This window comes from Hyperolius riggenbachi, chromosome 2 (assembly GCF_040937935.1).
Source record: "Hyperolius riggenbachi isolate aHypRig1 chromosome 2, aHypRig1.pri, whole genome shotgun sequence".
In the NCBI taxonomy this organism is placed as follows: Eukaryota; Metazoa; Chordata; class Amphibia; order Anura; family Hyperoliidae; genus Hyperolius; species Hyperolius riggenbachi.
The window spans coordinates 446,950,839-446,974,430 of record NC_090647.1 but is presented as its reverse complement, the minus strand read 5'-3'; the positions used below and the strand labels follow the sequence as shown (position 1 = coordinate 446,974,430).

At 44.6% G+C, this 23,592-nt stretch overlaps 1 protein-coding gene across 1 annotated transcript in view; it reads right to left on the bottom strand.

Annotated features, from left to right (window-relative positions):
• Positions 1–14,863: 14,863 nt before the first annotated feature.
• The window catches only part of BUD23 (BUD23 rRNA methyltransferase and ribosome maturation factor), a 26,996-nt gene continuing 18,267 nt past the window's right edge, over positions 14,864–23,592 (bottom strand). Inside the window, exons 10-12 of the mRNA XM_068270025.1 lie at positions 20,065–20,126; positions 18,107–18,196; positions 14,864–16,275 (exon numbers count right to left, since the gene is read on the bottom strand). Of these exons, the coding sequence (XP_068126126.1) occupies positions 16,221–16,275; positions 18,107–18,196; positions 20,065–20,126 (207 nt within the window). The 3' untranslated portion in view covers positions 14,864–16,220. The remainder of the gene's footprint in view (positions 16,276–18,106; positions 18,197–20,064; positions 20,127–23,592) is intronic.

Sequence of the window (23,592 nt, the reverse complement as noted above, 5' to 3'; positions counted from 1 at the left end):
CATATGTCAGATCTGGTTTTGTTGCCTATATCTAGACGTGATCGCAGTGAAGGCGCTTTTTCCAAAAATAAATGTCTTTTTTTTCATTCTGGGAAGCCTGGCAAGATGATGCTAATCCTGACGTGCTTGGCATTCACACAACAGCTTTTAGCAGTGTCCAAAATGCTGCAGCCAATCAAAAATCACACTTCCTTACGCCGACTGCTTTATACTGATTGGGCGATGAGAACTTTGGCTTTGAAATCATTGCAAGCATAAAAATATATGCTGATGTAGGACACGCTGCCCAGACATTAGGGAACGCCAAAAAAATCATTTAAATGGTTCTTTGACTCTTCACAAACACATCTACATGAAACAATCATATGTATAGAAGTACCAAGAACACATTCCTTGAATTACTACAGTATGGCTACAAAAAATCAGCACAATTACAAGTTTGTGCTTTTTTACAATAAAATCTACAAAATGGCTATTAAAAAAAACAAAAAAAACAATCAGCTTCTTTAACCTTTGAAATTACCTTACACAATAAAATAAACAGTTGTAATTCAGGTTTTTTTTTTTTTTTTTTTTTAAAGGACCACTATTAAAAAAAACAAAACACCCTGTAAAATACATGTGTACGCATGCATACTGTATAACATGTACAACTCCTAGAGTAAAATGCCTTATACGGTACATTACCTTTTTTCCCATGCTGTGTCACTTACGGTGGTACACATCTGGCAGGTTTTGGACTAGTCCATTTCCTCATGGGGATTCTCAATGTTCTCTTTATTCTTCACAAAAGCACACCCCAGAAAGGAACTATGCAAAGATGATGGCTGGCCTCCTTAAATCACTATTTGGGCAGTTGGACTGAACAGATGCTATTCACTAAGTGCTTTTAAAAATAAGGAAAGCCCTGAGAATCCCATGTGAACAGTCCAAAACCTGTCAGACCAATCCTAGCTACTGTAAGAGACATGGACATTGGAAAAAAGTAACTATAGTGCATTTTACTCTGGGATAAATGCACATTTTAAATATATACATACACATGGATTTTACATTTTACAGTTATTACGAATAGTGGTCCTTTGGGTTTTCCATGTCAAAGTATTCAGCCAAGTCTTGATAAGGTACATATTGATAATCTGGGAGATGTAGATGTACCTGGACACAGCTGTAACCAGAAGGAGCACAAATCCACAAAGAGTTGCGTAGCTTCTCTATGTGTTTTATTTTAGTTCTAAATTGACCTGATGAAGTTGACATTTGTTCCTACAAAACGTGTTTTTTGAGCTGTAATAAAATATTGAATTGAATTTGATATTAATTAAGTCCATCACCTACCTCCTTTTAAATGGTTAACCCATACAATGCCTATTCTCAACACACACACTTTCTTCTGCTCAACCCTTCAGGGCCTGACAAGCCAAAGAGAAAAAGTTTGTTCAGCAGAATAAGCTCTGAAATCTTTTGCAATCTCCGACCCTTCTTAGCCACAAGTACTCATATATGTGAAGCAGTGATATGCTTTGCAATGGGAAGTGCAGGCAAACTATACAGAACTTGTTTCACAAATCTAATATTAGTTCAATGTGTGAAAAGGTAAAAGGTGTTGTCATAGCTTTATCAGGGGAGTAATGTAGTAATCAGAGGTTAATCATTGATCGTGTGGACAACTTTCAGACTTCCTCCACTTCCCTTGGCCAAGAAGATCATTTATTTTCTGGACAAATGTAATTGTTTCTTGATCTGTTTCTGTGCTGATGGTCATTTTGGGCTGATGGCTGGCAGGTTCATAATTATTGAAAAGAATCTTCTTTCATTTATGAACTGATAAGCAGAAAATAAATTAATCCCTTTTAATTTAAACTAAGTAAACCTTTAGACCAGGGGTCTCAAACTCAATTTACCTGGGGGCCGCAGGAGGCAAAGTCAGGATGAGACTGGGCCGCATAAGGGATTTCACGTGTCCCCGCCGCAAAACGTGGGCTGCAGAGCCCCCAAATCGCCCGGGGGGCAATCCGCCGGCATTTCCTGGAAGGGGCAGAGCTTTCAGCTTCAGCTCTGCCCCTCCTGACATCAATCGCGGCGGATCATCGCCTCTGCCCGCCCCTCTCACTCTTCCTTCACAGAGAGGGGCGGGGAGAGGCGGCGATTGAAGTCAGGAGGGGCAGAGCTACAGCTGGAAGCTCTGCCCCTCAGTGCAGTCGTGGATGTTTGCCCGGGGGATTTGGGGGCTCTGCAGCCCTCGTTTAGCGGCGGATTACTTGGGAGCACTGAAGCGAACTATAAGGTAAAATAGGCAAAACTAGTTTGCTTCCGTGTCTCTTTTGCTTTTGCCGGCGGGGACCACAAAATATTGTATCGGGGGCCGCAAATGGCCCGCGAGTTTGAAACTCCTGCTCTAGACCCCAACCCTGTCCTTAAAGAGGAACTGTCACGAAAATCTTAAAATGTAAAAACACATACAACTAAGAAGTACATTACTCCCAGAGTAAAATGAGCCATAAATGACTTTTCTCCTATGTTGCTGTCACTTACAGTAGGCAGTAGAAATCTGACATTACCGACAGATTTTAGGCTAGTCTATCTCTCCATAGGGGATTCTCAGCACGCCTTCTATTCTTTATAAAGACATTCCCTGAAAAATCTTTATATAAAGATGCTGGCCAGCCTTCCTGCTCACTGAACACTATTTTGGCAGTTGGACGGAGCAACTGCCATTCACTAAGTGCTTTTAAAAATAAAGAAAACTTTGAGAACCCCCCTATGAGAAGATGGGCTAGTCCAAAATCTGTCGGTAATGTCAGATTTCTACTACCTACTGTAAGTGACGGCAACATAGGAGAAAAGTCATTTATGGCTCATTTTACTCAGGAAGAAATGTACTTCTTATTTGTATGTGTTTTAAATTTTAAGATTTTTGCGACAGTTCCTGTTCCTCTTTAAGGACCACCAACAATACATGTTTTGCAGGAAATCACACACCACAGGTGGGGTAATTAGTGTTGCAGCAGAGATGATTAACTACCTCTGTGGATTTATACAAAACATGCACTGTTGGTGGACTTTGAGGACAGGGTTGGGGAACAATGCTATAGAGAGGTTCTCTGCATCCATCATGTATATCCACTGTTCCATGAAGGTTCTCTCCCAATAACAGTTGGTTGTATTTACTGAACTGAAAATAAAAACGTTCAAAGTAAACTTTTCTCGTGAACTGCCGTGTGCCTGAAGCTACAGTCATCAATATGATGCCTGATGTCAATATACAGTGGGATGCGAAGGTTTGGGCAACCTTGTTAATCGTCATGATTTTCCTGTATAAATCGTTGGTTGTTATGATAAAAAATGTCAGTTAAATATATCATATAGGAGACACATACACAGTGATATTTTAGAAGGGAAATGAAGTTTATTAGATTTACAGAAAGTGTGCAATAATTGTTTAAATAAAATTAGGCAGGTGCATAAATTTGGGCACTGTTTTATTGATTCCAAAACCTTTAGAACGAATTATTGGAACTCAAATTGGCTTGGTAAGCTCAGTGACCCCTGACCTACATACATGGGTGAATCCAATTATGAGAAAGAGTATTTAAGGTGGTCAATTGTAAGTTTCCCTCCTCTTTTAATTTTCTCTGAAGAGTAGCAACATGGGGGTCTCAAAACAACTCTCAAATGACTTGAAGACAAAGATTGTTCACATCATGGTTTAGGGGAAGGATACAGAAAGCTGTTTCAGAGATTTCAGCTGTCTGTTTCCACAGTTAGGAACATATTGAGGAAACAGAAGACCACAGACTCAGAATAGGTTCACAGTGGTCAGTTGCATAACTCACGCGTTAGAATGACTGTGAACTGCAATGGAAACTGGCCATAGACTTTAATACAAAGCTTGCATGCAGCAAGTTAGAATAATGCGATCTGTTACTGTGAACAGGCCCATAAAATTGTATGGGCAGTGAGTTGACATGCAGAATTTTTCTGCAACGCAACTGACCACTGTGAACAAGGGCCTCAGTTCAAGTTAAGGCTTGAAGTGGCAGACCAAAAAAAATCTCAGATAGACAGAAGCGACAAATGGTGAGAACAGTCAGGGTCAACCCACAGACCAGCACCAAAGACCTACAACATCATCTTGCTGCAGATGGAGTCACTGTGCACTTTACACAAGGAGATGCTGTATGCAAGAGTGATGCAGAGGAAGCCTTTTCTCCACCCACAGCACAAACAGAGCCACTTGAGGTATGCTAAAGCACATTTGGTCAAGCCAGCTTCATTTTAGAATAAGGTGCTGTGGACTGATGAAACTAAAATCGAGTTATTTGGGCATAACAAGGGGCGTTATGCATGGAGGAAAAAGAACACAGCATTCCAAGAAAAACACCTGCTACCTACAGTAAAATATGGTGGTGGTTCCATCATGCTGTGGGGCTGTGTGGCCAGTGCAGGGACTGGGAATCTTTTCAAATTTGAGAGACACATGGATATCACTCAGTATCAGCAGATTCTAGAGACCAATGTCCAGGAATCAGTGACAAAGCTGAAGCTGTCCCAGTTCTGGATCTTTCAACAAGACAACGACCCTAAATACTGCTCAAAATCCACTAAGGCATTCATGCAGAGGAACAAGTACAACATTCTGGAATGACCATCTCATTCTCCAGACCTGAATATAATTGAAAATTTGTGGTGTGAGTTAGAGAGCTGTCCATGCTCGGGAACCATCAAACCTGAACGAATGGTCCAAAATACAGTACCTTAAACCTGAATCCAGAATGTCATTGGAACCTACAGGAAGAGTTTACAGGCTGTAATTTCTTAGTATTGATTTAATTTCTTTTTTGTGGTACCCAAATTTATGCACCTGCCTAATTTTGTTTAAACAATTATTGCACATTTTCTGTAAATCCAATTAACTTCATTTCACTTCTCAAATGACACGTGTGTCTTCTATATGATATATTTAACTGACATTTTTTTTATCGTAACAACCAACGATTTATACAGGAAAATCATGACGATTAACAAGGTTGCTCAAACTTTCGCATCCCACTGTATTAGAACAGTTACATGTCTATATGATCAGTTCTTGACTATGCAAAACTATCTTCAAGTAGCATTCTCTCTCTGTACTCTTCCTAAACTACCACCACTCCAGAACATCTAGTAAATGTCTCAGTGCTTTGATTTAAAAAACATTTTTTTAATTGTATTCTCTTTCTATAGCCACAAGCTCTTCGGGCCTGGGACCCAGTTGATCGCTCTTGGCAGCATTTTTGGTTTGCAGGGCAATCTAAGTTTCTGGAAGCTTAATATACTAACCGGGTGTTCCAATGTCTCGTAGCCCCGCCCCTAGCACAAGAGGTCATAGGTAGAAATGGTCAGTGAGATGAAAATAATTTTGAATTGATGCAGGATTATGCAAATTGTGTATGCAAATTCAGGCAGCTTGAAAATGGACCAATCAAATTTTACCAGGATTTGATTGCTTTATTTTCAAGTTTCATACATTTACATACCAAATTTGCATAATTCTGCATCAATTTAAAATTATTTACATCTCATTGACCATCCCTAATCACAGGTGCGTCTTTAATTGGAGCTAAAGAAGCACCTATGGCCTCTTGTGCTGGGGAGTGGGGCTAAAGGCCGGAAGCCAGACATCAGGACACCCGGTAAGTATATTACACAAAGCGCAGCAGCAATGCCCAGCGAGTCCCTAATCCTATATTTCGAGAGGAAAGGCAGCAAATCTAAACCAAGCTGCACGTGACTGACATTAGCTGCATAGAGTTGCAGGGCCTCTAAGGGTAGGAACACACTCGGCAGAATTGCATATGCGATTTCCACTATGTGCTATGGGGAAAACTCATGCGATTCTGCCTGGTGTATTCCTTCCATTAAAGACACAACTGTACTTGTTACAGCTGAGACAGGTGCTACACACTAATGGAGAATGTTCTCTTCCAAAATAATTTGCATTTAAAGGATTTTGTAGTAGACCCTTCCATAGCCGGCCTTTGATATGAGCGACCGGAGCGGTCGCTCAGGGCGCCGGCTTCCAAGGGGGGCGCCTATAGCTGGCTTACTATACTGAGAGCACCTACACCTGATTTCCTATACTGGGGGCACCTATAGCTGACTACCTATACTGAGGGAGTGCATCTACTCCTGTCTACCTATACTGAAGGAACCAACACCTAGCTACATATACTGGAGGCACCTAAGCCTGGCTACCTATGGGGGGAGACCTACAATTGACTTTCTATACTGGGGGAACCCATGCTTGGCTACCTATATTGAGGGAACCTTACACATGAGATCCTATACTGGGGGCACCTATACCTGGCTACCTACCTATACTGAGTCTGATGGCGTTTTATTTTATTTTTTTGGGGGGGGGGGGTGCTGGGGTATTAACGTGTGGTGCTAATTGTCAGTGCTGTGCTATCATTCCAAATTGAGGGGGCTAACTGTCCCACTGATTGTTTTTATTAATATTCTTAAAGGTTCTAGCCTTCATTTTTTAAGTTTATTCAGGATAGTGTACTCTTTCCATCCATTTTGTGGTTATTAATATTTTTTTTCTATTATACATATGTGATGCGTCATGGAGATCTGAGCATTTGGCATGATGTGTCACGACTTCAGAAAGGTTGGGAACCACTGTCCTAGGATTAACTCAGGAGAGAAGTTGAATTGCATATGGGCGTGTGTGTGTGTGCGTGTGCGCGTGCATGCGTAAGTGTGTGGGCACGCACGAAGCAGATGAATGGGGGGGGGGGCACAAAAATCAGATTTCGCTCAGGGCGCTGTGAAACCTAAGGCCGGCCCTGGACCCTTCCACCGCAATGAGGTCATCTTATCGCAAGGGAATCCAATAGGATGACCTAATCATGGTGAAAGGATCTACATACAGAATCCTTTGCATGCATTTTGGAAGTGAACATCCTCCATTAGTGTAAGTAACTGTCTCAGCTGTAACAAGTGCAGTTGTGTTTTTAAGAGGCCCTGCAGCTCTATGCACCTAATGTCAGTCAGGTGCAGCTTGGTTTAGATGTGCTGCCATTCCTCTCTGCTGTGTACAAAACTGAAAGTTCTACCTAACCTTCCCCTGTAACATGCAGGTCTGCAAATATGCAGGAACTGTGACTTAACCTCCTTAGCGGTATGGACAAGCTCCGCTGGTCCATTACTGCCGGAGGGCTCCGCTCAGGCCCCACTGGGCCAATTTTCTTCATTTCTTTTTTTCAAACACAAACTGCTTGCTGCGTGTCTACTCTGATTGCCGCCGCCGATGCGCCGCTATGCACCGCGATAGAGGGCCCCCCCTCCAGACCCCGTGCGCAGCCTGGCCAATCAGTGGCAGGCAGCGCTGTGGGGTGGATCGGAACTCTGGATGTCGTCACGACGTCATCGCGATCGGGGGGAAGCCCTCAAGGAAATCCCGTTCAGAACAGGATTTCCTTTTGGGCGAGTGTGCCGGCGGCGATCGGAGGGGTGGGAGGGATAGCGCAGGGAGGGGGGCATCGTGTAGCTGCGCTAGGCTAGCTACATGATGGGGATAAAAAAAAATACTACTGCGCATCCACCCTGGCGATCTTAATAGAACGCCAGGGTGGTTAAAGAAAGTGATAGTGTGTTCAGCCCCCTGCATGGGGAACAGAGGGAGGCAATGCAGGGGCCAGGTTAACCCACAGGCAGTATGAAAAATAAAATAGGTATTGCAGTAGTGTTTAAAGTGGTCTGTAAGTCAGCAATTCTACTTTGCTTTAAAAGATTCCTCACAGCTTTAAAGCTACTATCCCAGAATTGTTTTTAAGCAGAACATCACTGAAAAGGTTAAACAAAGCACTTTGTCCTGCTATTCAGCTTCAATCTGCATCCAAACTGGAGATAACAGTATCTTTGTTTACATTCCAATGTTGATACCTGTGTGTGTAACAAGTAATAAACATTTTCCGAGAAGCTGTCTCTGCTTCAGGCACACACACAGTTCAGAACAACATTAGAAGATTTTAATATATAATAAAAAGCAGTTAGAATAAAATGCATTGGCAGATTTCAGGACAAGAAAAACTACTTGGAAACTTGTAATTTGTAGACAGACAATACTACTTATGCACAAAAGCAAATATGATAACTGTATGAATAATAAAAAGTAGAAAAACACATTTTTATTGAATGTCATGTCAGTGTTTTAGACCACTTTAATAATGAACAGTAGTAACATTTCTGAGATGTTCTAGGAGTGTGGAAAATAAAATGAATTCCAGGAGGTGAGATTGTTAAAAATGCCCCACAGCACTTTCATTGAGAACACTGAATAATTCACGTCACTGAGATGGGCCTTAAAGAAGACCTGTAGTGAAGAGAACATTATGAATAAAAACATTTTTTTTCAATATTACTTTATAAATGAATAGTCTGTGTGTGCTCATTGTAAAATCTTTCCTTACCCTACCTTCCATTCTGAAATTTATCACGGGTGGTGACATCTTTACTCCTGGCAGGAGCATCCCTGCGGTATGTGGTTTGTATACTCAATGTTCCAAAGCCATAGAAAAATACCTGGTCTCCTAGAATGCTCTGGGAGGAGAATTCTGCATTGCTAAACAACCTAGGCTATGACATCACTGGGAGGGCGGGGCTACATGCCAATATACAGATATAGGAAGTGTTTCTAGTGCTGAAACCATGATAATAAAACGTAAAAGTGGGTATCCTGAATATTTTACTTCATACTTCTATATGTCTATACGGTGCCTCTTTAAAGTGAACCTGATGTGCGAGTGTTATGGAGGCTGCCATATTTATTTTATTATTTTCATTTAAGCAGTACCAGTTCCCCGGCTATCCTGATGATCCTCTACCTCTAATACTTTTTAGCCATAGACCCTGAACAAGCATGCAGCAGATCAGGTGTTTCTGACTATATAATCAGAACGGACAAGATTAGCTGCATGCTTGTTTCTGGTGTACTTGAGACACTACTGCAGCCAAATAGATCAGTACGGCTGCCAGGCAACTGGTATTGTTTAAAAGAACAGCAAGGTGGCACAGTGGTTAGTGCTCTCGCCCTGCAGCGCTGGATCCCCAGTTCAAAACCCAGCCAGGTCAACATCTGCAAGGAGTATGTACGTCCTCCCCGTGTCTGGGTGGGTTTCCACCCACATCCGGTTTCCAACCACGTCCCAAAAACACACAGATAAGTTAATTGGCTTCCCCTAAATTGTCCCTAGACTATGATACATACATAGACATATGACTATAGCAGGGACTAGATTGTGAGCCTCTCTGATGGACAGTTAGTGACAGTATACTCTGTACAGCGCTATATAAAATACTTAAAAGGAAACAAATATGGAATTTTTTTAGGCATAAATAAGTTAAATGGTTAGTGTCATCACATGAATGTGAAAAATGAACCCCAAATTGCCTGATAAGTAACACAATTTTATAATACTTTATTGGTTATCTACCCCACTCAGAAAAGATCTTCGTATGCGATAGGCTTAGGTGCAGATCACAGTTATGTTAGTAATGGCTGGTTTCCATCAGTAGCTGCGGCCGTTACGGATTTGGCCCTGGCTCCCGTTCTGCTGCATTTCCCGAATCCCTAAGCCATGCCTTGTACAGCTATAGTGATTTGGCTGCTTGCTGCAAAAATCTGCACCAGGACATCCAGATTCACACCACAGTGCGATCTGGACAGCAAACCATTGACAAGATAGGCCTCTCATATGTGGGGAAACGCTGCAGATTTGGGCTCAATGGAAAGAGGCCCTAATGCCAAGACACAATGGATGTGGGCAGGGGCATAACTATAAATCATGGGGTCCCCCAATATTTACACTTTTCCTTGCCAACCCCTCATTACCCTCACAGCCTTGGGGCCAGTGCTGGTATTGCTTAAAGTGAACAAGAGACGAAGCACCCTCATGTATTTTACCATGGAAATCAGTGGGGACATTAGAGAAAACACTTACCATGCTCTCTGTTCCATCCTCACTGCTAAAAGTGTCTGTTATCTAGCTGAGATAAGAATCCCGGACTGAGCATTGAGTCTGGCTTTGCTATAATGACTCAGCTATAATGATTCCTGAGCAAAGCCAGCAGGGGGCAGGCTTGGACTTGAAGACAGCAAAGAACACAGTCTCAGCTATAATTATTCTGTAGCAAAGCCAGACCGACTGCTTAGTCGGGATTCTTATCTTAGAGGTGATAACAGGCAAATTAAACAGAGAACAATGTAACAAAGAGCAGATTAGGTGTTTACTGTCATGTTCCCACTGATTTATAAGGTAAAATACATGAGGTTGCTTCATCTCTGGTTCTCTTTAAAGAGAATCTGTATTGTTAAAATCGCACAAAAGTAAACATACCAGTGCGTTAGGGGACATCTCCTATTACCCTCTGTCACAATTTCACTGCTCCCCGCCGCATTAAAACTGGTTAAAAACAGTTTTAAAAAGTTTGTTTATAAACAAACAAAATGGCCACCAAAACAGGAAGTAGGTTGATGTACAGTATGTCCACACATAGAAAATACATCCATACACAAGCAGGCTGTATACAGCCTTCCTTTTTAATCTCAAGAGATAATTTGTGTGTTTCTTTCCCCCTGCAGCTATCTTCCACTGAAGTGTCAGGCTGTTTCTTCCTGCAGAGTGCAGACAGCTGTGCCTGTATGTAATTCATCAGCATGTGAAAGCCCAGCCAGCTCAGAGCACGATTTATGCAGCTTGTAAAAGATAAGAGAGAATCTGCCATAATCTAAATAACACACAGGCAGTGTGCAGAGAGGGGCCTGGAGGGGGGAGATGCATCACAGAACCATAACACTGAAGAACTTGGCAGCCTTCCAGACACAGGCCGACAAGTCTGACAAGAGAGAGATAAGTTGATTTATTACAGAGATGGTGATAGTAGAACGTGTTGCAGTAAGCCAGAACACATTAGAATAGATTTTGGAACTTGTAGGATGGAAGAAAACTGGATGAAATTATTGTTACGGAGTCTCTTTAACCACTTGAGGACCCACCCTTTACCCCCCCTTAAGGACCAGCGCTGGTTTGATTGATCTGTGCTGGGTGGGCTCTGCAGCCCCCAGCACAGATCAGGGTGCAGGCAGGGAGATCAGATTGCCCCCCTTTTTTCCCCCCTATGGGGATGATGTGCTGGGGGGGTCTGATCTCTCCTGCCTGCTGTGGGTGGCGGGGGGGGGCACCTCAAAGCCCCCCTCCGCGGCGAAATTCCCCCCTCCCTCTCCTACCTGCTGCCTCCCCCGGTGATCGGGGCTGCACAGGACGGCTATCCGTCCTGTGCAGCCAGTGACAGGACGTCCCCTGTCACATGGCGGCGATCCCCGGCCGCTGATTGGCCGGGGATCGCCGATCTGCCTTATGGCGCTGCTGCGCAGCAGCGCCGTACAAATGTAAACAAAGCGGATTATTTCCGCTTGTGTTTACATCTAGCCTGCGAGCCGCCATCGGCGGCCCGCAGGCTATTCACGGAGCCCCCCGCCGTGATTTGACAGGAAGCAGCCGCTCGTACGAGCGGCTGCTTCCTGATTAATTAGGCTGCAGCTGGCGACGCAGTACTGCGTCGCTGGTCCTGCAGCTGCCACTTTGCCGACGCACGTTATGAGTGTGCGGTCGGCAAGTGGTTAAAAAGGAAATAAATATAGCAGCCTCTATATAGCTCTCACTTAAGGGTTAAAATCGACCTAAAGACTGATCCACAATGTTGATCAGACGTAAAATAATGAATAGTTATATCAATTAAAAAACAAAATCAGCTTTAGCGGTGGCATCATTTTGATCTGTTTGAGAGATATGTACTAAAATCTGATGGAGATCAATTGGCTTTTGGTGTTGAATCCAAGGAACAATATAATAGAGCTGCGGTTGATTGGTTGACCGACTGTGTATAAATCTGTAGGTGCATACACATATCCAATTTTGAATGGGCAATCAATGACCAATTTTAAACCTCCATGTAGTAAATGAGGGCTAACAGATTTTTAATAATACGAGCAGATTGTGTAGGTAAGCTCATATTACATGGAAAAAAATTCAAAGATTGGATGTGTACCAGGCTTGATAAGTGTATGCCTGGCTGTAGTGACCAGCAGTACAGATCTCTGCACCAATCATTGGGGATACATTGATCAGAACTTGTCTTTCTACAGAAACCCTTTGTATTTACCCTTTAGGCATATTTGTTACTTCATGACTGTCGGATGAACGAGGTGAACCCTACAGTGCTACAACTCGTTATACAAGTGGGGTATACCATTATATACGGTAAGTGGAGTGTACAATTGTAAATGGCATGTGTTGAGTACAGTGATGATGAATTTTTCGATTGAACTAGCATACATTGACAGAAGAGTTTGTGTGTTGTCCATGCCAGCTTTGATTTGGAAAACCTGAAAGGACCCAGGGAGCATTTGCGGTCTTCCCTAAACAGATCCTCAGCGTGGGAAGACTGGTCTGCTTCTCTCACTCCTCCATGTAGTTATGTGCTCAGCTCAGGGCACCCGTGCAGCTTGTGAACAAGGTGATTGTACTGATTATCTTCCATCACGCAAACAGGGAATTTTCTGGCTCAAGTTACAGCGGCTGGTAAATGGGTAAGCACACAGCAAAAAAAATCTTCAAATCCACAAACCTCCTACAGCTCCTGCCGGGAATCAGCTTTACAGATGGGAGAATGTTCTATAGTAAATTAATAATGACAAAAAACCTAAACCAAGTGTGTTTGTGCAGCACACAGGAAATGTGTAATGTACACAAATGTTGATGAATACAGAACTGAATGACTTTAATGGCTGGTAGTCCTGTGGCAGACATCGGGAGTATGGTAGCATTACCGTAAACTGGAAGGAATGCAGGATTTGAGACTAGCTGAGCTCATCCAGCACAGCTATTTTATACACACAAGTTGGGAGCAGCCCTCTGGCTAAACTGAATTGAGTCATGCGCCTGCCTTAGTGAAGAGAGACACCATGTGGCCAACTACAGCACTGCAAATAATACTTATTGAATATCTGTGTTGACATAGTCGGGTTCTTTCAATTAAGAAACACAATCCAAATTCTTCCAATAGGAACCTGCATGCAGACAAAGGCTGGGCTGTTAACTCACCTTTGTCACCTCCTCTACACACTGCACTCCACATCGCATTTCACATCAATCATAAGCTTTTACTTCCTGGCTTTGAAGGCGGAAGTATAAAAAAAGGCAATGTGGAGTGCAGCAGCCAGAGGTGGCAACAAGGGCAGGCTGACACCCCCTCCCGCTGTCTGCATACACGTTTCGATTGGAAGCATTAGTTAAGAGGTTCCACATTCACAGAACTCAAATGCATCAATGCGATTCAGCATTGTAAATATGCCAGGAAACAGCAGATTGATAGGAACAACGCACAAGCAAACATATTGCCTTATCTGAAGTTTTATAAAGAATAGATATTCTCCTCAATAGACAGAGCAGGTCTGGAATCCAAAATGTATAGACAAGGAAGCAAAGGGAAAATGCTCCTGTAGAAGTATGATCAGAGCTGGACACATCCAGTATTCCCCAGCAAGACACATTCAACTACAACATCAGACATGTCTAGTCTGCTGTTACAATGGAACTAGCAAAGTTTCCAACAGTCCAATGACCTGAAAAGAAAAATACAAGGCAAAATACTTTCATCTGGCTGAGAAAAGACTGCTAATAGCATTTTAGAGCTGCAGAGTTCAAAGGGTCATTACTTGTGTTTGTTTTGCAGTTGAATGAAGCAGATTTTACTTTAGACTGTCAAGGCTGCTGTTTAAAAGTCATCTAAATGCCACCCTTAAAGCGGATCCAAGATGAAAAACTAACTGTAACTAGTAACTTGTTTATATATGTTATCTAAACTTTAGATGGTTTACACAGCGTATATCTGCAAACAGCTTCAAAAGTCACATTGTCACAAGCTGAGGGCTGGAGATGCTATCAGCTTCCCTGTGTGTAAATTCAGTCTCCTCTCCTCCTGCCCTCTGCCTCTGAAAACTCTGGCTAGTAACATCTTCCCTCCTCCTGCCCAGACTAAGCTCCCATGAGCCCTTGCTACTGTCTGAAAATGCCAGGGCACTGTGAAAACCTGTGGGCGAGGATTTTATAGTTTATAGGGAATTAGAGTATTAAAACAAAAAAATATATATTTGGCTTGAGGAATGCCCTATAAACTATATGAAAGAAACACAATTATGCAATGAGTCAAAGTTTATCTCGGATCCACTTTAAACTGAAAATAAAAATTACTAATGTTCTACAGCAGTGATCTGCAAACTTGGCTCTCAAGCTGTTAAGGAACTATAAGTGCCACAATGCATTTGCCTTTATGAATTACGACTGTGGCTCCTGCAATGCATTGTGGAACTTGTAGTTCCTTAAAGGCTGGAGACCCAAGTTTGCAGATCACTGTTCTACAGTATTTACCATTCGTACTACATGTACAATTCATTCTCTCATAAGTTTCATTTTCAGTTCAGGTTCACTTGTAAGCAGATCTGTATAAAATCATTAAAAAGTTAGGTAAAAAGCTGAATAAAAAGACCGAAAGCACAAAAGGTTTCAGCATCCTCGCCCCATTTTCTGTATATCCTCAATGTGAAGCTTCCGCACTGCCAGCTATGGAGTTGTACCCATCAAACAGATCAAAGCCAGCCGAGGTTGTGAAAAAAACTTTGATATTCGGTTCACTCAAAACTATTATTATTTCTATAGGAAATGCAATAACCGCACTGAAGTTTTGTAAACTTCTCAACTGTGACATTTGATTCTCCCTTCAGGCCTTCGACACCCAGTCATAAGAATGCATTCGCTCGTAGCCAAATAAATATTTAATAAAAACACAGTCACAGGTAAATTGTCCAAAAGTGTAGCATGATACCTACAATGTTGTCGCTACATTTATTACCGTGAATAGGATGCAGCCGACTTTCAGCCAGTGTTTCTCTCTGCAGGCAGTGCAGACCACTCATCTACAGAATGATGCCAGCAGCGCCAGTAATTCATGTACATTAATCTGATAAAAAGACACCTGAAGTATGAGAGACATGGAGGCAGCAATATTTATTCCTTTTAAACAATACAAATTGCCTGGCTGGGCTGTTGATTCTCTGCCTTAATACTTGTAGCTATAGCCCCTGAATAAGCCTGCAGGCAAGATACCTGACTGAAGTCTGAATGAATTAGCCTCATGCTTGTTTCAGGTGAGTGACTCAAACACCACTAATGCCAGAAAGATAAGCAGGATGCCAGGCAACCAGTATTGTTTAAAAGGAAAAAAAAAAATTCAGCTGCCATATTCCTCTCACCTCGGATTCCCTTTATAGGCACTTAATTAAAGCTGAACTTCCGGTGACCAGTTACATTTTCAGCCTATAAAGCATGTATGTAATACATAAGATATGTAACATAAGATAATTTAAATTTTCTTGGCATCTCTGCTAGTCAACACAACCAAGCTGCGCTTTGCATCGGAGATCCAGTAAACCAGAAGTCATGTGGCTGCACCACTGCCGAGTGTGGCAGCTCCTTTATACAGCAGCAACCACAGCAGTCAGGAGCCATTACATCACAGAGCCGCCCCTTTTTTTCCAATTGAATGTCAGGTCAGCAATTCTGGACTAATAAGGGTTTATTTCCTTGAGCCTGGAATAAAGCTTAGTGGTCACCATCCCAGCCTGCTGACTGAAGGAGCTTCACCGAACAGATGATATCACCTCATGACCCCATGTAAGAAGCTTCCAGAGTTTGCAATGCTGGTTCTCCCTCTGATAAGCCTCCAGTGCGGGGAACAACCAGATTCTAACACTATAACATATCCAAGTATCTAACAGCCGAGCTCAAAAATACATTTACGGATCTTATATGTGGCTAAAACATGGGGTGGGGGGTGTTTATCTCCCTGGAGTTCAGCTTTAGCTCTAACATTGCCGTTCTCAGAATTTAAAGCAAGAAATCTCACACTCAATTTTCAAATTCTTGATACAAAGTGGATGCAATTCATGTATAAGTGACACCATTATCCTTGGGGAGTCCATGAGAGTTCCAGCTCAGCAGACACTGTCCTGTATTTAGTCTCCACACTGATGTGGCAGATATCCCAGCAATCACTGCTCTGTGCAGAACAAGCAGCCAAAATATTCTCCACAGACGGAAGTAGGCAGCACATAGTTAAAAATGAGGTCTTCTCTTGCGCCCGCTGTACTTGGTGTCTGCTCGAACCTCCCTGTATTAACAAAGACACGTTTCTGATTAGTAAGAACAGAAATGTTGAACTAGTCCCTGACAAACTTGTAAGACGATACACTCAGCTGAGTTTGTCTTAGATCAGCATTTTTAATCCTGATGCATTAGTTTCTCCCAATGGGCCTGATGTACTAACTATCTGTAATATTGCTGTGCACAGACAATGAAAGGCAATATAACCGGTACTTCTGTCAGCGTGTAACGCAAGTTATGATGTGTAGCGCAAACGTTGGCACAGTAATGAGCGTCATGGTGTCTCATTAGTAGCGCACATTACCAAAGCAATGCTCGCGTTATTCGGGTATTGTTGGTCAAGCTATTAGTGTAAATCGGTGTAAACGTTGCCATAGTAACAGTAATATTGATGTGCTCTGTCTGTGTCTGACAATATTACCGCACTTTTGTGCATCAACTCCAATATACCTTGGCTACCTGTACAAATAAGCACAAAACACACATGGGCCCACATGCAATTCACTTTTTCACCCGGGTTTTCTCCTAGGAGATAATTTTTCAACTTCCTTTTAAAATAACTTTTCAGGACTTTGCAATTGAAAAAGTACCAAAAAGTAGATTAAAGAGTAACTGTCTGTGCACAAACAAAGGAAAGAGCGATCGGAGATAAACCGCACCACTAATATATAATAAAAGAATACATCTTTATTCATATCAAAATAACAAGACATCTAAAAACAATAAAAAAAAAAAAAAAACAGGTAAAGGGTGGCACGCTATTATATGACAATCCGTATAAATACAATAATACAGCTTCCCACAACAGATCAACTACTGCTGGTAGCCCAGATAAATTGGGATGACATCAAATGACACAGGTATATCCAAATCACAAATTTAACTAATTGAAAAAATATATGTTTATATTGCAGTCTACGACCAAACAATCCAATAGAAAGGTGAAACGTGATATAAATCCACACAGGGATAGTATAAAAAGGGAACAAGTAGTAAACCCAATGTGTGGTTAGAAATGCGAGAGAGCTGGGTGTAGAGGGATGCAGGGACTGCAAGTGAGAAGCCTCCCAAACGGAGATGAGAGGTGAAGAGAATGGGGGAAAAAATGTGGATGAGTGGCCCGCGTTTCTCTCTCCCCCCCCCAACCCCCGATCATCCGGACTGGTAAGCCTGCGCCCGGTCTCACCTTGCTCTCCTCCTTTCCACCGTGGTCACGATTTTTTACCCGTTTTCACCTCTCCTCTCTCCGTTTGGGAGGCTTTTTACTTGCAGCCCCAGCATGATGTGGTATTGTTTGATGTGGTCAAACAATATCCATGAACAACAACTGATAAGGCTAGCACGTTCTAGCACACTGCATTGTGAATCTACACGTGCCAATAAACGGTGAACCTTGATCAGCAGTGCTGAGAGGATTCCCTTTTTTCCTTATTCTACTTGGTTCATAATGTTTCCACTACTAAGTTTTTGTATTTCTCCCACCCAGTGATTTTATATCGATGTCCCTGAGCTGCAAGCGCTGCATGCGAGAGTACAATGCATTTTCCAGTTGTATCCATGAAGCAGGGGGAGATGCCAGTACTCAAGTGTTGCTAGGCATGGGGGCCCAATCAAACTTGTGCAATGGGGATCTATGATTTTTGCTGCTGCTTTGTTCCACTGCTTCTCCCATAGTGTGACTAACTCCATAAGGCAGTAAAGTAACTTGGCTTCCCTTTCACACCATTGCTTCCAATAAATGGGCTGAACTGCAGCATGAAGGAAGGGTGAGGAGAAGTTCTCTGGTGAAGAGAGGAGGATGTACAGTAGTTACAGATATTGCACCATACAATACTTACTTTCCTTGCCGTCTGCGCCTTTCCTTTTTCTCCAGTATCCAGTCTTTGCTCTTCTTAGCCGATTTCCCTCTGGTGGTTTTGAATCTCATTCTGTGTGTATATTATGAAATGGTTAATAGCCTGGAAGTGACAGGTTCTCTTTATTTGTTGTAAGAGGAAGGAAAACATGCCAGCAGCTAGTAGCAGGCATGACGTAGAACCTCTATTACTGTAGTCTGTCCTGTAAGCTGTGAGGGGGCTCGATCCCTCCCAGCATGAGCTGACAGACATATGGAACGCAGATGTGACACAATCATTTCATACTTTGTAATCTCTGCAGAAAAAAATCTGCAGATCCAGAACATCAGGACAGACAAATTTATAACAACCAACCTATAGGATTGCTTTTTGTATTTGAAGGAGAGCAGCTCCATCTCCTGGCAGCCCAGTGCAACTACATCAGGACTGCCATGCAAGTGATAATGCACTGCTCCATAACAAAAATGACGTCATCTGAACACAACAACAATACGCATACTCTATTGCACGGTTGCACACACAAAAAAAAAAATCCCAGTACGTAATCTGCAATGAAATGCAAGCGTACAATGAAATGAATGGTTATATAGAGCTATCACATCTATGATTATTTGGGATGATTGTTCTCGTCAAATGCTTTCACAGTATCAAACAAAGGAACCCAAACGTTTCAGTTAGATTTGATTGAATTTGAATAAGGTAACCATTGCTTTAGATTATTTGTGACTATTAAAATCTACCAGTATGACTCCAAACTAATGGCTAGAAGTTATTTAAAGGGCAACTCCAGACATTTTTATCTTTAAAGATTAACAGAGGCAAACCTCACTGCGGTGAGAGCTAGATCCGTCATTTCAAGTGATTGTGTGGACATGAGTGCGTTGGGACCTGGTGTGAATCTGTCTATCCAGGAGTTTGCCACATTTCCCTTCAAATTGCTAATAAGCCTTCCTAATCCTGTCCCTGTACATCAAATAATTCTGATCAATAAGCTTAAAGGACAACTGAAGGAGGGATAAAAGCTGCCATATTTATTTCCATTTAAGCAATACCAGTTGCCTTGCTGACCTGTTGATGTTCTGCCTCTAATACTTTTAGCCATAGACCTTGAACAAGCATGCAGCAGATCAGAGGTTTGACATTGTCAGTTAGCTGCATGCTTGTTCCTGGTGTGATTCAGACACTACTGCAGTCAAATAGCTCAGCAGGGCTGCCAGGCAACTGGTATTGTTTAAAAAGAAACAAACATGGCAGTCTCCATATACTTCTCAGTTCAGGTGTCCTTTAAGTAGGTCCTGTTTAGTAGAAGAGAGGTCAAGAAGAATCTGGACATTTACATTTTTCTTGTGCAGTAATTGCAATGCAGATATTTTAGCAAGAAAGGTCCCAATGGCGTGGGTTCTCTCCTTCTAGTGTTTGATTAAGTACGTTCAGTAGTTAGCTTAGATATCTGTAAGGACCCAGTCAGAGTCAAGGTAGGATGAATATGTTGTATCCTGTACAGTAAATAAACCTATACTATACGTCCAAGAGACTGATTGGTAATATTTCTCAACAAGTTGCCTGGCAGTCCAAAGGAAGGGGGGTGGGGATGGGGGGAAGAAAGGGGAGAAGAAAGAGGAGAATAGACGGTCTTCAATGTATGTCACAGTAACAGACGGCACATTAGAATATTGATCACCGTCTCCTGGTCTAAACCACAAAATCTTAGGAACTCGCAACACTTTACATCTTGTGCCAAATGTTGGCAAGACCGGAAGTGAGGGAATATTTCCCTGAGGGCACAGGTAAAAAAAACAAAAAACAACGTGACAGAATTGCTGATTCTTCTCCACATTATCTTAAACAAAAACACTTAGTAGGCAGAGGATAAAAACTATATATAGGCAGGACAACTCATCTTCAAAGACAGGTGTATACAGTACATATACCATCATTACCTGTCTTTAGTGAATGAAGCCTGATGCTTTAGCCCTTGTTCAGTTGACTCTTCTCCTAAGCCCTGTAACATGAAACCAATGCTATTATTAGTTCTGATTTATATCTTCAAAGATGAACTACTGTACAGACAATCAAGGATAAAGGCCCATACACAAGTCGGATTTTTCCGAACGACAGGTTGTTTGAACGTCCAGTCGTCCGCACGCCAAATCGGGCGTGTGTGCAGACTGTCGTTCGGGTGATAAGACTGATTTTGAGCGATCCGCCCTCTCAACCAAGATGGCGCCCACGTGAGCAGCCTCGGTCACATCGGCTCCCGACAATTCCTTGCTTTTTGTTTATTTTGTTTTTAGTGTTAGCAGTATCGAGTTAGTTAGTCTTCTTATAGCTTAGTTTAGTTTATATTACATCTGAGAACTACTCACACGGCCGTGATCCCCCCCTCTGGGACTGCTGGGCTACCTACGGGCCTCCAACTACGTCCATCCTGCGGGACCCCGACTGGCATACTCCCAGTGTTGCAGCGCCGAAATCCATCTGCCTGCGCCACTGTGGTCCATCGTTCATGCTTCTGCCGCTTCTGCCTCTGCCCCAGCGAAACAGATTTCCATCACCGCCTGGCCTCCCACGTGGCTCCCATCGCCTCCGAAACAGTTTCGCCACCGGCACGGCCTCTGCTGCCGCAGCTCCTAGGATTTCTCCGCCCAACTCCCCCCTGCTGCACTCTATCTCCGAGGCCTCTGCTCCCTCTGCCGCCTCTGAATCCAGACAGCCGGTCCTCTCGATCAGAGCCACAGCCGTTAGCTAGCTCGTCAAGGTCAGCGGCTACTCACCCGACGTCACCACGTGGACCCTCAGCCGAGTCTCAGGCCTCTGGTCTATGCTCCGGACCCTGCTCCTGCCTGCCGCTACTTCGCCGGACCACCAGTGCCTGCTGCCACCTGCGGAGGGTACTGCCGGGCCTCCGCATCCCAGCATCTGCTGCTGTCGGACCTCCGCTCCTGGTCTCCGCATCCCAGCATCTGCCGCTGTCGGACCTCTGCTCCTGGTCCTCCATATCTGCTGCTGGCACACCGGACGCATCCCCGCTCCTGGCTGCTGCCCCCCCCCCCCCCCCCGGGGAAGTCCTAGCCCCTGGCAGCCGCTGCAACTCCTGCCTTCCAGCAACAGGCAAGAGTCAGTTGATGCTCCCGGATCGCCTCTCCAACGCAACTCCCGGGCGGTGGAGACAACCTCCTCCACGTGGCCTGGCCTGCACAAATTCCACCCAGCGACCACAGGGGCAGCAGTGGATTCCCCCAGGTGCGCAAATAGTGACCAGCCTCCAGGATCTGCGCCCTCCAGGACCACCCTCCCCTACCGGATACACCACTCCAGCGGCTGAGGATCCTGCCACACATGGTGAGTCCCTCAGATGTTCGCTCCCCATGGGGATCCACTATCCACCATCTTGTCTCTGCCCTGTCTTGCCTCTGCCCTATGCCTTGCTGTGCTGAGGAGTACTGTGCACTTACCTGCTACACCACCTACCTGTGCCCTATAACGTGCTGTGCTGCCTGCCTGCTAGTCCACCCACCTGTGCCTACACCTGGGTACTATATTTGTGCTGCGCTGCCTGCCTCAAAATATTAACTGTGCTGCCGGCTACATCACCTACTGACGCCCCTGCGGGGATCCTCTGTCCTCCTGACTCTGCCCTCTGCCTTGCTGTGCTGCTCGCACCTCCAATCTATGGTGTTACTCTGACTGGGCTGCCTGCCATACTACCTACCTGGGCCCTACACTGTGCTGCGCTGCCTGCCTCATATCAACACTGGTGCTGCCTGCCACACCACCGGACGGGTACTGTGCCACTCTGACTGGGCTGAGCGCCATACCAACCACCTGGGCCCTATACTGTGCTGTGCTGCCTGCGCTACCACCTACCCGTGCCCTATACCACCCACCTGTGCCCTACACTGTGCTGCCTGCCCCATACTATCACTGGGCCTACCATCTTCTACTGGGGCACCGGCACCTGCACCATGTGCACGGAACGGCCACAATATATTGCCACCGTATCTAGAGAGGTCCTCAGATGGGAACCCCTGGTCAGCCCCAAGCCTGCATGGTGCTCTGCCCTGTGGGATGCTGTCACCACCCACGCCAAATTCCTCGTCGCCAAGCGTGCACCGAACACACGCCGCTGCCACAGAGGTAGGAGGGCGGGGGCCCAGGTCCGACTCAGAAGAAAAGGTCTGCGCACTCCCGTCCCTGCCATCCTATTAGCCAACGTCTGCTCACTTCCAAACAAACTGGACTAGCTGCTCCTCCTACTAGGAAGCAAACCCCAGATCGACAAAAATACCCCTGTTCTCTGTTTTACCGAGACCTGGCTGAGTGACAGCACCCCTGACAACTCCCTACTCGTACCGGGCTACAACCTCCTCAGAGCAGACCGTGATGTAGCCCTCTCTGGGAAAACGAGAGGGGGGGGGGGCATCTGCTTTTACATCAACTCCTCCTGGTGCTCCAACATCACCACTCAACAAAACCTGCACCCCTGATGTCGAGTTTCTAGCCATTAACTGCAGGCCTAAATACTCCCCCAGAGAGTTATCTTCCCTTGTCCTCGTCGGAGTCTACATCCCTCGCGACGCATGCTCCAGTACTGCCTTGCAAACCCTCAAGGCCTGTATCTCGGAGTGGGAAACTGCCCTCCTGGAGGCCCTGTTCATCATCCTGGGCGACTTTAACAAGGCGAACCTGCGACATGAGATGCCCCGATACAAGCAGCACATAACCTGTCCTACCAGAAACTGCAACACCCTGGACCATTGCTACACGGTCCACAAGAATGCTTACAAGGCCTCCCGGGGTGCCCCCCTGGGAAACTCCGACCACAACACAATCCACCTGATTCCCACTTACAGGAGGCTCCTGGAGACCTCAAAGCCCACCATCAAAACAATCAAAAAATGGACAGCCGAGTCTAAAATGGAGCTACAAGCTTGCTTTGACACCACCGACTGGTCGACCCTAGAGGCACCCTCCCTAGATGAATGGGCCGAAAATGTCACCTCCTACATTAGTTTCTGTGAGGAAATGTGCATCCCATTCAAGACTTTCAGGGTCTTCCCCAATAACAAGCCCTGGTTCAACGACAAGCTCCGCCGGCTTCGGAAACGCAAGGAGGAAGCGCACAGGTCTGGCTCACCCGAGGAGTACAGGGAGGCCAGGTCCACCCTGAAAAGAGAGCTGCGATCAGCAAAGAGGGCTTACTCCGAGAAGGTGGGGCTCTGCCTCCAGTCTAATAACACACGGGAGGTTTGGAAGGGCCTGAGGGCGGCCACGAACTTCAAACCCGTTCCTCAACCGGTGACCCCAAGTCTTCGTCTGGCAGAGGAGCTCAATGAGTTCTACTGCAGGTTCGAGCGACAACCCACCCAGCTCGCAGACCGCACAGCCGCGGCCATGGTGAACCCCCCCTTGGGTGAATCCGGCACCCTGGCTCCTGCTGCCGTCCACGAAACTGAGGTACTCCGACT